Source organism: Clavelina lepadiformis, chromosome 4, assembly GCF_947623445.1.
Source record: "Clavelina lepadiformis chromosome 4, kaClaLepa1.1, whole genome shotgun sequence".
NCBI lineage: Eukaryota > Metazoa > Chordata > Ascidiacea > Aplousobranchia > Clavelinidae > Clavelina > Clavelina lepadiformis.
In genome coordinates, this window is record NC_135243.1 from 16,889,534 (window position 1) to 16,906,262 (window position 16,729).

Genomic DNA, 16,729 nt, shown 5'->3' on the forward strand with positions numbered 1-16,729 from the left:
ATCACAAACGCTTTAGAGCTCATCAAAATGAAATATAAATCTCACGTTTATCCGTTTTAAAGCTAGTTGTTTATGATGTAACATTTTGAAACGCTGAAAAGTTTAATTGTGAGTTAAAGACTCTTTATTATTAAATTGGGATGTTGGAGAATGTCACCGAGCCGCAGCTTGCCCACCGTATTATAAGCCATTGCAAAAGAAGCCGTCTTTTTACCAAGTTGAAGCAAAGAACTAATGGACGGTCTTGGGGTTCTGGATTGTTTCTAGTCTAACCCCTTCCCTCTGGATACAATATGAGCCATGGCGCAGAGAAACACATTCCTGCGAATAAGGAATAGTTCCTAGAACACTTGGAGGTACCCGATAATGACCATGCTAAGAAAAGACAATCAACATTGCTACAAACACTTTATTTTGGTGAAAGCAATACCACCAATATATTTTAACGTGTTTGCTTGCTATGAGCTTTTGTCCACTCAAATAGTATTAATTTCTCGCCGGCCGCCAAAATGCTTCTGGTTTAAACATTCAGCTTTCTAGGCTACATTGCGTGTGATAAATGTAGAAAAACTTATTGCACTGTGTGCTTTTAACGATACAAACTGCGTATTAACTACTTATTAAAAAAATAGGTTATTTAACTGACTTAGTTACATGTTCGAATAAAGAAAGCGGGGTGGCGTATTTATTAATCTGAGTCGTATAAAAATTTCGGTTGCTGATCTCGCAAGCACTAACTTCACAGTTTGTATTCCGCAACAACATACACATATTATGGAACGCTTGACATTTCTTTTCTTGTTTTTGTAAAAACATACCACGTTAACTTTTGCCTATATGCTGACTAAATTATTATGAGAGCGTCAAATTTTCCAGGCTTATGATTAGGCGTAAGCAGACAAAATTAAAATTCCAACTTAAAATCAAACATCTTGTAAGCATGTATAACGAAAGAGCACGTTTGAAACAATTCAAATAGGCAAGTTGTTTTAAGGAAAATTGCGTAAGTTTTAGATTATTAACATTGCGTTACTACGATAAATCGATCACCTTACGTCTAAAATAGCGCACAAAGGTACACTTGAACAAACAAATTTAATATATCACAGTGTTGATACTGTAGAAAATATCCTTCCCAATTTACAGAATGCCCAGGCGACTATTCTGTTCCTAAAGTACCGTAATGTCGTTAAACAATGTAAGAAAACTTCACGGTCGTGGATGATCCGGAACACAAAAACAGAAACTGTGTATACTCTATTTATATGAAACGAAATACAGTCCTATGTGATCTAACTCAGTATTGCTTGCAAGAATTTTAAAACAAATACTAAATTTACAAAAAGTAAAGCGTGAGCGTTAAAAAAGAAATAAATTAAAGAAAAAAGTGTCGTAATGGAAAGGGCAAAAGCAAATTTAAAGCGCAAATATTAATAACAAAAAGCGAGGAATAAGCAGAAAGCCAGCTAGCTGCTTGTGATTTGACAAAAGGCCGAGTTTCTATAATTAGACCTTCATGAAAAGCATAAAGTAAGATTAAAAAGATTTATATCTCGTCAACAAACGATCGTACTTGAGGTTAAAAGAAAATCCACGTCAATTTCTTTTTCATATCATTGTTTTCCAACACAATCTTCGCTCTATAAAGATTGCAAAAGCGCAATAATGAACTTTGTGTTAGCGGTGGCCAGTAACAAACTTTCTTGCATGGCTATCATTCCTTTCTAGGGTATAGCTATAAGCAATTAATGGTCCATGCCCGAGGAAGTCCGTTCGTCCTCTGATGACGTTGAAACAATGAGAGTACGAGCCGTTCCAACGGATCCTGTTCGCAGACCGGAAGCTGCCATCATTTGATTTGGATCAGAACTCGTTGTTAGGGTTGGTAAACCAGGAGTGTACTAGTAAATTAATCAGTAATATGTGTTAATCGTACAAAATTCTTATACCTTATTATTTAATTGCTTTTAAGTTCTCCATTGTACACACGCTCGAGTGATTTTACTTATACTCTGAAAGTGATGATGCCGCTTCCCAGCGAAATGTATATTTTTGTATTTAATCTTATTGGCTGATCCAGTATTTCTACATACTTATTATAAATAAAACTACTAAACGCTAATTCCTTCAAAAAAGAACCTCAACTAAGTATTGATCTTGCATCACAAACCTTTTGTTTGTTGAGGGAACGCTTTTTCTTCAACAAAAAGACAACTGCACAAACTACCCCAATTGCCAAGCAAGTTATGCAAACAGCAAGCACAATGGGCATCCATTCGTATGTCGCACTGGTCGGTGAACCATTCCCATCACCAGGTGGCGTCTTAGCTTCGACTTCAACACATTCATCACAGCATGTCCCGGGACGTTTATATAACCGTCTGCACTGAACAGGAATTGGTTTGCATATGGTGTTTGAACATTCCACATGACCATGCCTGCACACGCAGGTAGCGCAGGCGTCTGCAGTCATGTTCCAATGCTCTTCATTGTTACGAATTGTATTGCCAGCATTGCAATTTCCGCTTGGCTTGGTTTTACCTAAAACACCGATGATTTTAAATAGAATTGAGGCGGATAAAACGTCAACAACAAACACATACGAACGAACAAAAACTTACCTAAGCATTTTGGACAACACTGACCCCTTTTCAATACAGGATTGTCACAGCCATGTATAAGCGGACATTGTTTGCTAAAGCACCTGTGAATGTAGGCTACGATGTAAATAAAACAAGCGGAAGCCAACACCGTTTATAATTTTAGAGCTGAAGTTTAGTTGATATATAGACTTCATAAACGTTTTTAAAATTTTGACCTATAGACCATTCCATTGTAAAACTACTGTTTCATAATCGCTGTGAAGGCCTACATTAACGTTAGTTATAATTTTAATTTATTTTTCGTACTTTGATATTCCTTTTAGACATACACAGCTTGTGCATGCATCGCGTTGGTAAACCATACCATTTTTGTATACTTTTCCAGTGTCATCAACGCAAGTGGAATGTACAGAATAATCAACATCTACCTCATTGTCTACAAATGATTGAAAAGCAAAACAGTTAGGCCAAATTGTCTCGTTATTACCGTAATCTAACAATTCATAGCAAGCACCCACCAAATATAAGATACTCTTACATCTTGCCACAGAGATTTGTTATAATGTTAACAAGTTAAGTCACAGCGCATATCCACGAGGTAGCCTAATCACGCTACAGAATATGAAGATCTAACGAAAGCGCATCATACCTGGACATTGCGGGCAGCAGTTACCAGGTTCGTAAAAAGGCGACACGCAGGGTGTTGGGAGACACTTGGGCGAGGTGCACATAACGTGACCACTGTGACAAGTGCAAGATGTACAGTTGTCATATGTCCACGTTTCACCTTCAGCATACCAGTTTCCCTCATTGAACTGCTGACATGAAAGCGATTGTGGTACAAGTGGCCCAGATAGTTTAGTCTCGCCTTTTTTAAAAAAAAAATGGAACAATATATATAATTTTAGCAGTAATTTATGCATGAAACTTTCGTAAAGGTGTTCACCTGGGCAAGTTGGGCAGCAATCGCTATCTTTTATACGAGGTTTGTTGCATTTAGGCACAGGACATTTCATAACGTCACACATCACATCACCGCCACGGCAAACGCATATGTAGCAATTGCTACTCCAAGTTTCACCGTCATCGTATCTGCGGGATGTAAACGGATCGATGCATGAACGAGCGTTGATAAAGTCCACCGCTTTTGACAAATCTGCCACAAAGGAAATGATTGATAGGAAGGTGGGTGATAGAAGTCTTTAAGAACGATCCTTCAAATTTGGACGCAGAAAAAGGCACTGTCCGGCTGTAATATTTGCATACACGACTGGTTTCATATTGTACCTCGGCATTTGCAAATTTGACATCCGTACTTGTTGAAATCCAAGCCATTCGAACATATTTTGGTGCACATGTCCATGGAAGGACATCGGCGACATTTGCAGCGGTCACATCCTTTCTTATTAATCCTGTTAAAAATAACATTTAAAAATCTATGCACGACACGTTTTTTACGAGCGTAAAGCCTCACTTGTAACCATAAGGGCACTGTTTCATGCAGTTTGTAAGGTCCTTGCATTGGCGTTGACGACATTTACATAAATTGCATCCTGATTCGTCGGTTAAATAGCCTCTGGCACAATCTACCGTACAGTGAGCTTGCGTTGAGCATCCCGTCACACCTAACGCATAAATCGAGTTTAAGATTACTCCTGTAATGATCACTTTTTACAATTACACTACTACGTAAATAGTTATCAATATAAATGTTTGTTTTTAGCATTACAGCAACCGAAGGCATACTTGGATTGCAATCGCATAATCTGCATTGCTGCTCATCGTGCTTGTAGCCAAAAGGACAATCGGAATCAGATAACGAGCAGTTAACCAAACTTGGGCAACTAGGCGCGGTGACTGTAATTTCTGGTGGTTCTGCAAAATTTAGCAACACTAATGAATGACTCAAATAATTATAGCTTTCAGTTTAGGCTTTAAATGATTATTGAAGAAACTAATACAAATTGTCATAAAATATAAATTAATTTTAAAAATCAAATAGTCAAACATGTCCTATTCCATAGGTATTCAACCCATGATTTACTCTTAAGCAAACGAAGGTGCCAGTCTAGTACAACTAGCACGAACAAAGGCACCAATCGAAAAATTTGCTGTCAAAACAGACACAGGAAAAATGTCGAAAAAACGGTGCTTGAAGCAGACAGAATACGTGCTTCGCCGACCTAGAAGTCACGCGTTTTACGTGTTTCTGGCAACAACTAACTGTTACCATGTTCAATCTATCAACACGATACGAAGCTACGAGCGGGAATCGTGTGTCAAGCAATAACTTTTATTATACAGTACCAAATCTTAAAATAATGTCACCATCACGACTTTTATAAGCATTAAACAGAGAAGTGGTGCCAATTGCCACCTTCTACCATTTATTCTAAACAAAAATATTTCAGTGCAGCCATTGTTTGAATTGTTTGGTTTCCTGCTGAATCATATCCCAGAAAACATGGCAGCTTTGAATTAGAAAATGCCAGGGAGAGTTTGGTAACTTTGCTCTTTTAAAACTTATCTAGTGACGGTAACGTAAAATTGCTTTATGTATGGCGGGAAAAGAATATTAACCTATAATAACGCATAACTGTTTGCCAAATCCAATGTTTTATTATAGCACTGTAGTAATTTACGATTTTACGTAATGTATATGACAGTTGGTGAACTATACGAAGTATTGACATTTGCGAGTCTATGGACCAAATTAATTAAAGGTTTTCGATGATTGATTACTCAAGTGTCTACAGAAGAAGTGTGGAATCAGTGTGCTCAAAGCTGATAACTAATAATTTCAAAATTTAAAATTATTGCAAAAATACAAACAAACGCATGTGCTTTCAACGACAACTAAGCAATTGTATAAATATTTACCGATAGATCATGAGTATGTGGATAATTTCGTTATCGACTTAACGTAAAGAATTAGCTGCAGAGATTTTAACTTCAAACTTTTGGAATTTTACCAAATTAAAGTGTTTAATTTTATTCCCACTTCGATATTGTACTATTTGTAAACTCTAACCTTCACTACAATAATTACAGTCGCCTCAAGTGAATTTTGGAAAACCATATTCAGGAGTTTTCATTAAACTGAAACATTTATATCGTTTTCTTTATTTTATAAAGGTTTTGTTGAAGAGGCAGCGTTCAAGTGGATGATGTTATAACACATACGTCATACAACTTATCTGCAAATGATCAAAATATATACTTTGGACCTTCTTGCAGCTAGTAGCGCGTATTTAAAAATTTTTGAGGGAGACCAAAAGTGTTTTGAGAACTGGATCTAAAATTTCCATGTCAAAACACCAAACAAAAATTGGGGGTTTTTGCGCTCCAAAAGCCGCTTTAAAATAAAAAATTCTAATATTTATGTGTACAATAGCTGCCAAGGGCCGAATGACCGTGCACAACAAGTTTGAGGGCGGTACACAACGATTTGAAACCCTGTAAGTTATACCAATAAATGTTAAAATCCTCTTCCATGAAATAAACGTGTTACCTTGACAAAAGGCAGCCGTACATCTTGTTTGCCCATCAGCTTCACATTTGCAGTGTGTGCAACGATCAGGTGACCAAGTTTCACCGACTTCGTATATTGAACTTCCATCGGAACTTTTGCACATTGGGTAAGGGAAGTAAGGTGGATTATTTCCTGTAAACAAAAACCTCCATTGTTTGACTATTTCGGGAATACGTGCCGGTCGTATATAGGCTACTACAGTACCTCGTATATAGTGGATGCGTTTTTTGAAAAAAAATCTGGTCTGCTATCTATCAGGTCTAATCATCATCGCAAAACATTAGTTAATACAGCAGTAAGTTAAATTATACATCTTCTTACAACATACAGTATTATTATTATTCACTAAATGCGAGTGACGATGATGCAGTGATATCCAGCGTCTGAAATACCTCTTGGTAAAAGTGTATGTGTATGGCGTAGCAAACTCGAGATTGTTGTGATTTTTATCTACAGCGAAATACATCAGCCTGGTCTGTTGTTTGCATTTCTTTTCTCCTCTTTTAGACTACTGTTGTTTTATGCAGAAGTTTTAAAATGTGAGTTTCACCCCTAACTTCCAATGATTTATGTAATTTTCATGAGACAAAATGCAGCAATTAACTTTAAATATACATTTGTTTGACCGTTTGCGTGGAATACACCTAAAATACAATCAGCATGACGATATCTAGCCTAAGGTACACTTTATAAAAAATGGATTTCTATGGTAAATGTTACTGATCCTAACGTATCCACCACTATTTACGAGATCTACAGAGGTAGAAATGAACATGCAAATTTTAAAAGTAATTAAATATAGACCAAGTTTTACCGTCACCATCCTCTAAACAACGAGGGCAACATGCAGCCGGATCTTTTACTAAGCTTGTACATGAGAGTGAAGGACATATTCTTGGTTCGCAGTGACTCAAACCGTTTTTACATTCACAAATACTGCAACTTTCGTGGTGGTAGGCGGCGCCATGTTCAAATCGGGTGCCATTCACACTGCATCCAACAAACTGATTCTCTAATTAGGAAACAAACGTTTAAAATTGTTGAAATATAGTTAAGGGGACTGTTTAGCATGATTTTAAACAAATCAACAATAGAAAATACCTTTAGTGCATGAGTAAACGTCGCAACACGAGCCTGGTTTACCATCGCCTCTATACGTCACCTGTGCGGATTTTCCGTGTGGACATTTAGGCACAGAGCACCTGTCAAAATGGCATTGGCACCTATGTGTAAAAATATCATGGTGGAACATCGGTACATTCTGAAAAGAACATCGGTGCAAAACTTAGAGCCTACATGCAACAATCCTTTTTTGCTGCCTCTTGTTGGACGGAAGCTATGATGGCAAGTATGTGAATATAGCTACTATGAAATTAACATCTCTACATTTAATTGAAAACCATGTATTTTTCAAAATTATAACATACTCATAATAGATGGTAAGGTTTTATATTCTTGGCTTTAAGAATCCATTTGTCTAGGACCCGTTTTTGGAAAGTAAAGAATAGTTAACCACTTATAATTATTTGTATTTTTTAATAGAGTAAGTTGTGTCCGAATAGATACGTAAAAGAAATATAGCAATTTAAAAGCAAAAAAGGCTGGAAGACACCATATGATAGCGAGATTGCTACAAAAAGACAACCAGAAGAGTTCTGTTTGCTGCCGTTCAGCGTACTAACTGTATATGACTTATAACAATTTGTTGTTCGGATTTGGTCACGTGGAAATCTAAAAGGTCTGACAAAACTAAGTCTTCTTACAGAAAAACAAAGTAACATTTCGTGTTATTGTACGTAAAAGTGTATTTATGGTAGCAGTTTGTGCCATGCGGGGATTTCTCAAACAGATTCAAACTGTCAACTTTGTCAATTTTGACATCAACCATCACATAGGCTACAGAAACCATGATCTGATTATGAAAGTATTAATAAAGCACAAACCTGAACCTGTGGTCACTACTTGTGCCGCTAAATACAGTTTTACCAATAACCACGAAGAAATATTTAAAAGTGAGACATTAAAAATAGCCATTTAATGCGGTATGTTTCATTTCGCTCACTATCTGTTCTGGAGCAAGCTGGTTGGTCGGAAGGTTGTTATCAAATGTTATCTGACATGTTGCAGGCTTAGAATTTATTTGTCACTCGCAGTTTCGATAAACGCTAAATATTGTATCCGGAGAAGATATTCAATAGTTTGCTCACAAAAACTGCCTTTGAAGAAGAGGGCTTGGTAATGTCGCAGTGACACGCACTGCTACAAAAATTTCGATCATTAACTTGATCAGTGAGGGTTGCTGGCAAAGTCAGCTGGGTTAGTCTTTTCTGGCTAGCTTGAGTACTTCATCAACAAGGGTTCTTTTGTAAAAATACCACACTGCGGTAGATTAAAGAAATGTGTTTCGTAACAAAACAATACTGTATATACCACGTTTCTTTACGGTGTAAACGCGAACAATAGCCCTTGTTTACATAGTGACAGAAGTTTACATTGTACAATGCTTTTTAAAGTCAAATGAAAGAAGACACACAAGCGTTTCTAAAAAAATTGGTATCTTTACACAACTTGTAACTTTGTTACCATCCTGTAAAGTAACATATTGATTGAATTCAGGGAGATTCCAACAAACCATGTCTTTTATTGAAGAATTACAACAGAAAAGAAAACACGAGCGATTTCTAAATATCTAATGTCATCAAATAGTTGGCTGTAGCGATTTCACTCAAAGTAAATAGCTGTCTGTAATCAACTATATGACAATTTACGTCATTCATTTATTGTAATCTCACTTGTTGCAATTGAAAGTATGCTAATATTGTTTAATTTTTCAGATGATCATACTGCTGACAAAGGCCAATTCTTGGTGAGTACTTCCTACAGTTATCAAACTGTGCTGTTAGGAAGTGGACTTATCACCAAACTATCATGTCAAATGTCCACCTAACTTTCGTAGTTTACTTATTAAATCAAATAATTTATGACATGAAATGAATCGTGCTTTTGAAACGTTTAATATTGGCCTAAAGAACTTCACATAGTTCGTATATTACTTATATATTGACTTAAAATAAACACTACTTACGCAGATTTCCCAGGACAACAACTTCTTTTGCTTGAGTCAGATATTAGTGTGCTGTCTGCTGGACAGCTGACCGAAATCTGCGTGTAATCTGTAGCACATCTAACACCAGCGCATTCATCTGTACAAACGCTTCGACGTTAAAAAACCAAATAAGTCATTAAAAAGTTATTAATTATAACGATTTATGATCTCTATTTAACGTCTTTCTATAATGGGCTTATGCAATTATCTTACAGCCACGTTATTACAACTGGTACTATGTTTCTCACAAGGCTGGGTGAGGTTCGAAAATAGCATAAGCATAAGAGCATCGAGTCCGAAAGAATCTATATTTTACTGATGCTTGTTTCAAACCTTAATCCCTGCTTTAAGTAATGAAAAAATACGACCAAGCTCAACTGACATAGATAGGATTATTATTGACTTAACCAACTTCAGGTAGCTTACTCTGTGACTGGCATGAATACAAATCGCAGCAGGTGCCAGGTTGGTCATTTCCTCGACGAACGAGAACGCGCTCAGAATTCGGAGGACAAAGATTGTAAGAGCAACGCTGCGGATGACATTCGCATCTGCTTGGTAGTGGACAACACGTTCCTGTTGGCGTATAACCTTCTATGAGAACGGAATCCTCGGGACAATGAGGGGATTGCTGCACATCACAAATCACTTCTTCGCAGCCATCCTGACCTGAAACAGAGTGTACGTAGCCTGCTAGAAAATGCGTACAATAATCTTACAGAAAATTGCTATAACTGAAATGGTACTTTGCGTTTTGATCAGAACAACGCAATGTTTGGTAAGGGTTTTCTTTTATCTTACGCGGGGACTAGAATGGCAAACAAACAAATCTCAGTGACGTCAAAGCACACTTTTGCGCCACTTGACATGCCGCAGTACGCCAAAAGAAATTAAGGTTTAAACCGTTCCAAGACAGGCAACGCTTCAGTTCGAGACGCAACTTAAAGGGAATACCGAGAACATTTCAATAACTGTGGTAGAGCAAAGCATGAGCGTTAACAACTCTCAAAATAACCTTGGACGCTATGTGCACTGTTCTGGTTAATGCGATGGCATTTTAACAGTCGACACACAACTAAAAAGCACTTACAATTATTGATGCAAGCAAACGAACAGAAATATTAACTATTCCAGGACAACAATAAAGCACGTTTAGGTCTACACGCCAATGCCCGAAAATCATTTCATTTCCGTCTGACTTTGTTTTGACAGCCAAGTAAAAATATTTGCGTTTAAGGCGGTGGTATTGTTAGCGTGACGATGCACATTTTAATTACCTTGACAAAAAATAAAATAACCTAACGGTCAGCACTATCACTTTCTGGGCAATCCAGAAATTTTTTTTGTTTTAAAAGCCCTAAAAAAATTGTTAAAATTAACACAGCCAATTTTAACTAATTAACTATACATGCAAGTCAGCAGGTTCAAAAATGTTAAAAGCTTCATAAATACTGCAACATTCAACCGAAATTTTAGCGCATCAGTGCCAAGTAACTGCCGTATAAAAGAAAGAACATTCAAAAAACAAATTGACAACTGTGGCATTTTCGAAGGAGATTGTAGCGTGTAATTATATATTCGATGCATCCTTGTCACTAGCGAGTCACGTTTTGTTATAGGTGTGCTCCGCTATTGAATTTATATTACAGTGTTACATTTGATAGCGTGAGAGTCTCCGAGACAAGTACCTGTACATTTAAAATAGCAAATACGAAATACTACACTACACAAAAGTTTAAACGCGAACTTTTATTAAACAAGCCGATATTTTCCCGAGTTTAATCCAAAATTTAGCGAGAGCGTTAACTTTAGTTGACTTTGATTCTTATTTTGCCTTTACACTTAAAACAAAGAATTAGAAACTGATTTGTTTGTTTGTTTCAAACGATGTTCGAAACACATTTTGTAATTTTAAATTTGTCAATAAGGCCTTTGTCTAGCTTGGTAAAACTGCTGTCTAAGCTTGTGTGTGCGTATTATCAGACTGTAAGTGCTTGGAATTGGAATCTCAATTGATGCGCGTCTAACTTTTCCTGGCAACCAACCTGTCTGAAGCTTACAAGATATTTTAAGTCAACAATTAAGCATGAAGTACCTAATACGCATTGCTTAGGAATGACACATCCATACACAAACAACTAATACGGTCTAAGCATAAGGTAACCCAATTGTTCACACTAATTGACCGTTTGGGTCACAGAATGCAAAATAATGTGCGTGAGTTCGCCAGGCTTAAAGTTTACCCATATTAAAAGCTCAACTTATGATAAAACGAAGTTATACAAACACTCACTGATAATTTTCTACGCGTTGCCGGCATTTAAGTGTTAAAAATACAGTATCTACCAGGACAAGGTTTTGTGGCATTAGAGAAATCTTGATACTCTGTACTATTACATAGCCTACTTCGGTCACTATGTTATTAGGTTCATGGCGCAGTAAAACATGTTCTAATGTTAACTTGTAAATGCAGAAGATTACACTATACAATCCACATCATTATTGTACTTGGTAAACACTTGCCGACCTTATAAATAAAGTGGTGTTTACCACATACAAAACTGAAGTCTATGAGCAGAACTGGGCAATCCTGCCAATCCTCCTAAATAGTCTGCCCGGTATCTTAAGTACAAAGCCACATAAAAGGTAAGTAAGAAGACTTGCATGATGTTGAAATACAATCGAAAAACGACGTAAACCTCAACTTTGTAACGTCGTATATCCTGGTCATAATAAAAACTAAGAAGGATTCTTCTGTTGTGATTTTGCCTTTATAGTTTTACATGACGATAACTTCGGTGTATGGAGTGTTGGAAACATGATAAATATGTTACGTTGCGTTTTTGAGAGCTATAGATAGTTATATATGTACATGCCTATAGTATGTTTTGCAAGGATCAGTCAAGTTTACTGTTAACACAAAGCTTGCTATATGAGAAGATAATCCCGCTTTTTTGTAAAAGGCTGGCAAGTACGACATGGCGTATTAATATTAGCTTCTTAACGTAATTAAAGCATAAAGTTTATGTTTTACATCGTATTTCGTTTCCTTATTGGTGCGGTTGAAAATAATTTATTGGTTGCTTGAAATAACTTTTACTAACGATTTACTTGCACCTTAACTTGGTGTTATGACTGGTGACGACGAAACAAAAACCACCAGGTGGCTGAAACTGGGTTGCGACCGATGGGTAATCCCTGCTATAATCTCAAATCTTAGCAGTAAACTGCAATTTCATAGTGTTAAAACGGTTAATTCGCTGCAGTGATATTTCGTTTAAAACAAGCCCAAAAATATAGGAACTCTGCAAGAGACATTTTTACTATCAGATCTTTGCAGACGAAACCAAAGCCTAACTGGGAAGAACCTTGGACCCATAATGTGTTACAAAAATAAACGTATTCAGTTTTATCAACCGCCTTCCATAAAAGACAAAGCTTATGTTATATATAGCCACTCTAAGGCTAGTTCTAAACAACCTTTGACAGAACAACTCTAACGCAAATATCTACGGTACCACAAAGGCTGATCTAGAAACTATTTGAAATTAATACGGAATCATGGAAAAGACATGGAATGAAACATATAGGCTGGAAGGATGGGTTATACATAGTTGCAGCTTATCTTTTGCCGTTTGCACAATTATGGAGTTGCGGAAAGTAGGAAATGTTCAGTAGAAGACTACAACATAACGCAAAAACAAACCGAGCGGGGACCAAGTTTACGTACACAAATGACAAGCAAACAAGTACAACGAATAAAACACTTACTTTTTGTGAAAGAAAGATACAAATTACATTTTGCTGCAGATTGGAACTGAAACGGGTTTGAACAGGCGGTAAGACGTCCACACGTGCATTTATCTTCTTCAACGTTACATCCATCGTAAGCAGATTCTTGACATTTGTCCCATGAGGTCAATGCGTCAGTTGCTATGACAAAAAACACTGGAAGTTATTCATTTTAGTCTATAAAAACCAGTCGGTGCATAGGTAATACATTTTGTGCAGTGGTAGATGCAGCTTTTGTAAAAAATGTCTCTGTGCGCTGAAAGTGTTAAATGTACAGAATAGTATACTGGAAGATACGATCTGGTCATGCAAAAAGTATAATTAATCGATGGCATTTACCCTAACCTATGAAATCATATTCATGATGGATAAAGAAACCATGAAATTGATATAAGAAAATACTGTAAGTCGTATTATTATAACTTGTATGAGCCCAATGTTTATGAAAGTAGTTTAATGCTCGTTTTTGTTTAAAGTGGGAGACAATTGCTGAAACGAGCTGACGATAAATCAAGTTCTTTGGGCCAATAACGGGCGATGAACAAAAATCATTCAATAACATTTAGTGGTTAAGCAATCATTACAAAAAGTTCCACAAATAGGCAAACTTGCCGTTGCTGATAACATTATGTGATCCCACTGCAGCGTCTTACTGTAAAATCCAAGGTAGACCTGTATGACGCTGGCGTATTAGACTAGACTAGAGTAAGAGACAAGAAATGTTTAAACATGGAGTAAATTTTGCAGTTACACTACAGTTTACTTAATTGCAACGCTGGAGCATCTTGCTTCAGATGGGTCTAACATAATATATACTGGAGAAAGTACAACCCACCCTAAGCTACAGCCAAGTGAGCCCAAGCTTGTCTGTTAATCCAATACTGGTAGTTGACACAAATACTCGCTTGGTAATAAATTTCATTGCTGAAAATAAACATCAACCGCAACTAATCACTTAACTTCCTTCTTTAGAAAATTCAATTCAACAGAGAGGCAAGTGTGGTTGATCAATGTTTATTACGAACATAGTCATCGTGATTTGCGGTCATGTTCGTCTCAGAAAAGTAAATAACGTACGTGCAAAGTTGCACTCAACGTAAACTGTACAAACTACGATGTTTTAAGTAACCGAGCGACTATTTTACAATGATATCGTATACAATACGTTTGGTGTACAAGTTTTCCTAGATACCTTTTTTAATCAAACAAATTTTAAACACAAATCTTTAGCACAAGGGTGGATAAGTGAGGTTCGTTTTGCAAACCAATCAAAAAACGCGCTTTGTTTTGCAAACATACGTCAGAACAACTGCAAACGCATCATTTTGCTCATCCCTGCCGCGCCTATTTCATTTCGGAATGCGCCAACATTTGTTGTTTATATATTATGAATTATGCAAATGTCACAGTGCCAATACCTCTAAAGGTAAATATTAGAATTATACTCGACATTTGCCATAGAAAGATACAACTGTCAATTTAATTGGAGTAAAGTGTTAATTCACCTGCATAAATCACCATCACATCTGCACTGGTGCAGTTATTTTTAAGAGTAATATACCAATACCACGGCAGCCATATACTGTACAGTAAAAAGGAAACAAAACAAAAAATGCTTACGGTATTTCACGAGAATGCTGAAAAGATTGCACTGTAATTTTTAAATACTTATAAAGTATTGATCATGGTTTAAAAACAAAATAATTTTAATGCTTTGGATTTTTTGCTGACTCTGCGATCCGCACATACACACTCCTACACAATAGATCATTGCAACGTCAATTACTGCCGTGGGCGTATACAACTACTTTTTGACAGAGCACACTAAAGCAAAAGCAAACTTGAAGTAAATATCTTACGTTTACATATCCCAGGCTCATTTCCGGTGAGCAAGTCACCGTGATTAGGTTGGATAATGCAGGTTAAGTTCATGTCACATTGTCCGTAAATAGCATACATTCCGCCGCAAGGTTGGAGAGCTTGTTGAGCACATATTTTACAGCACCTGCACAAAAACAATATAAAAATTCATTAGATCTGAATACCTGACAGACAAATTGCGTTGTTTGAGATATGCAGTTCAGTTAAAGGAAAACACGAAAATGGTTAAACTTCCTTGTTAGCAGTTGGATCAGAAATTGAACTATAGAACTAATCATTTGCTTTGGATGAAGTAATTTGTCATAGTGTATGAAACTCTGTCTTTAACATAGCAGAATAATATCACGGTTCATAAAAGTTGTCCGAGCGTGTTAGGTAATGCTTTTTAATATTACAATCGCTAGCAAATGGATACTGAACTCCAATGAATGTTCTTAAAATGTAATTAAACGGTACAGTGCCCCCTGGCAATAACGGATATCATTTTTAAGCTTTACGTCAACCACGCCAAGTTTAACCTACGCCAGTAATAATCTATCGATCGCGGTACATTTGTGTGCCTTGTACCAAATTTACTTACTGGCAAGGATCCCATACAACACCCCCGACGCAATCTGATGTTGGACAAGCTGATGGGTCACATGCAGTACAAGTTAGGGCAAGAACACCTTGCCAAGGCAGCAAAAGAACTCCAAGAAACAGTGAATGCAGTAAAATTGTGTTCAGTTTAAAGTGCATCATTGGGTTAACTATTCCACTAGTACCTCTTGAAATATCCTTTACTTTTTCGACCCACTTAGAATATAACCTTGAACCCTTGAAACAAAATTATCAAAAAATAGTGATGCACGGCCTAAGATGCCTACATATGTTGAAATAAACGAAAACGACACAAAATTTTTCAGCTGAATATAAATTTACAACTACAAAAATCGTCATAGACTAACTGAGTAACTAAGTACAGCTTATTACTGCTCTTTTAAACAGTAAATGCTTAATAGAGTAACATTTACAAAGAATTTCTGTACTGTTGCGTCGTATTTTCTACCCTACAGCATGAGTAGCCAGAAATGTACAGTACACCAGAGAATGTACACACAGGTCGCTTAAACATAGACGAATGAGTAAACATTTTAATCTCTCTATTTGATCTGAAGCAAGTCACTCGAACGTCACAGAGGTTAGATAACGCGATATCTCAAAAAGAGAATAGATGGGCTACGCTACGACAAGTACCGAGTTGACTTAAAAAGTCATAATTTTGATATAAAAGCATTCGACTGAGTTAGGTAGAGTAATGAAGCAACTACTAAATTGCTGATACACTTGTTCAGTTTAGTCGAAAAAGTACAAATTGGGGAATAGCAACACCCCACCATCCTAACTGTGCTAATTTTTACATTAGCAAAAAATTAATTAAGGGTGGTCTACCTTGCAATTTACCTACGTTCAGGTGCCGTTGTACCTCAAAACACAATCACTTCTTATATGGTTCTACTTCGCATATTTACAGCTATTCTCCCCGCCTAAATATTTTCTTTCTGACTTCGCTGGTATGTCAAGGTATGGCACAGCGTACGAATTGCTTACCTACACTAACACGAATAGAGCCAGACTCCTGCCTATTCGCAGTGTTCTTTAATACTATTTTTCTTTTCTCTTTTTTGTTCGCTTCGACCACATTCTTGCTACGCATCGCGTGAGAAAGTATTTGGTCCGCATCGCTGAATTCTTATTTATCACGACGCAGTCTAAAATTTCATTCCATACAGTATATATCAGGGGTGGGCAAACTGCGGCTCACCAGCAGGTTTT

The 16,729-nt window shown here is 36.8% G+C and overlaps 1 protein-coding gene across 1 annotated transcript; it reads right to left on the bottom strand.

The window, feature by feature from the left end:
* Window positions 1–668: 668 nt before the first annotated feature.
* On the bottom strand, window positions 669–15,782 carry LOC143451902 (cysteine-rich motor neuron 1 protein-like). The gene is made up of 17 exons (XM_076952676.1): window positions 15,495–15,782; window positions 14,893–15,038; window positions 13,013–13,174; window positions 9,668–9,910; window positions 9,221–9,338; window positions 7,237–7,358; window positions 6,950–7,147; window positions 6,115–6,267; window positions 4,350–4,478; window positions 4,078–4,228; window positions 3,891–4,015; window positions 3,550–3,759; window positions 3,253–3,471; window positions 2,910–3,039; window positions 2,622–2,704; window positions 2,171–2,541; window positions 669–1,901 (listed from the first exon to the last, which is right to left on the bottom strand). The coding sequence occupies exons 1-17, from the start codon at window positions 15,653–15,655 to the stop codon at window positions 1,746–1,748; spliced, it is 2,877 nt and encodes a 958-aa protein (XP_076808791.1). The 5' UTR covers window positions 15,656–15,782; the 3' UTR covers window positions 669–1,745.
* Window positions 15,783–16,729: the final 947 nt, after the last annotated feature.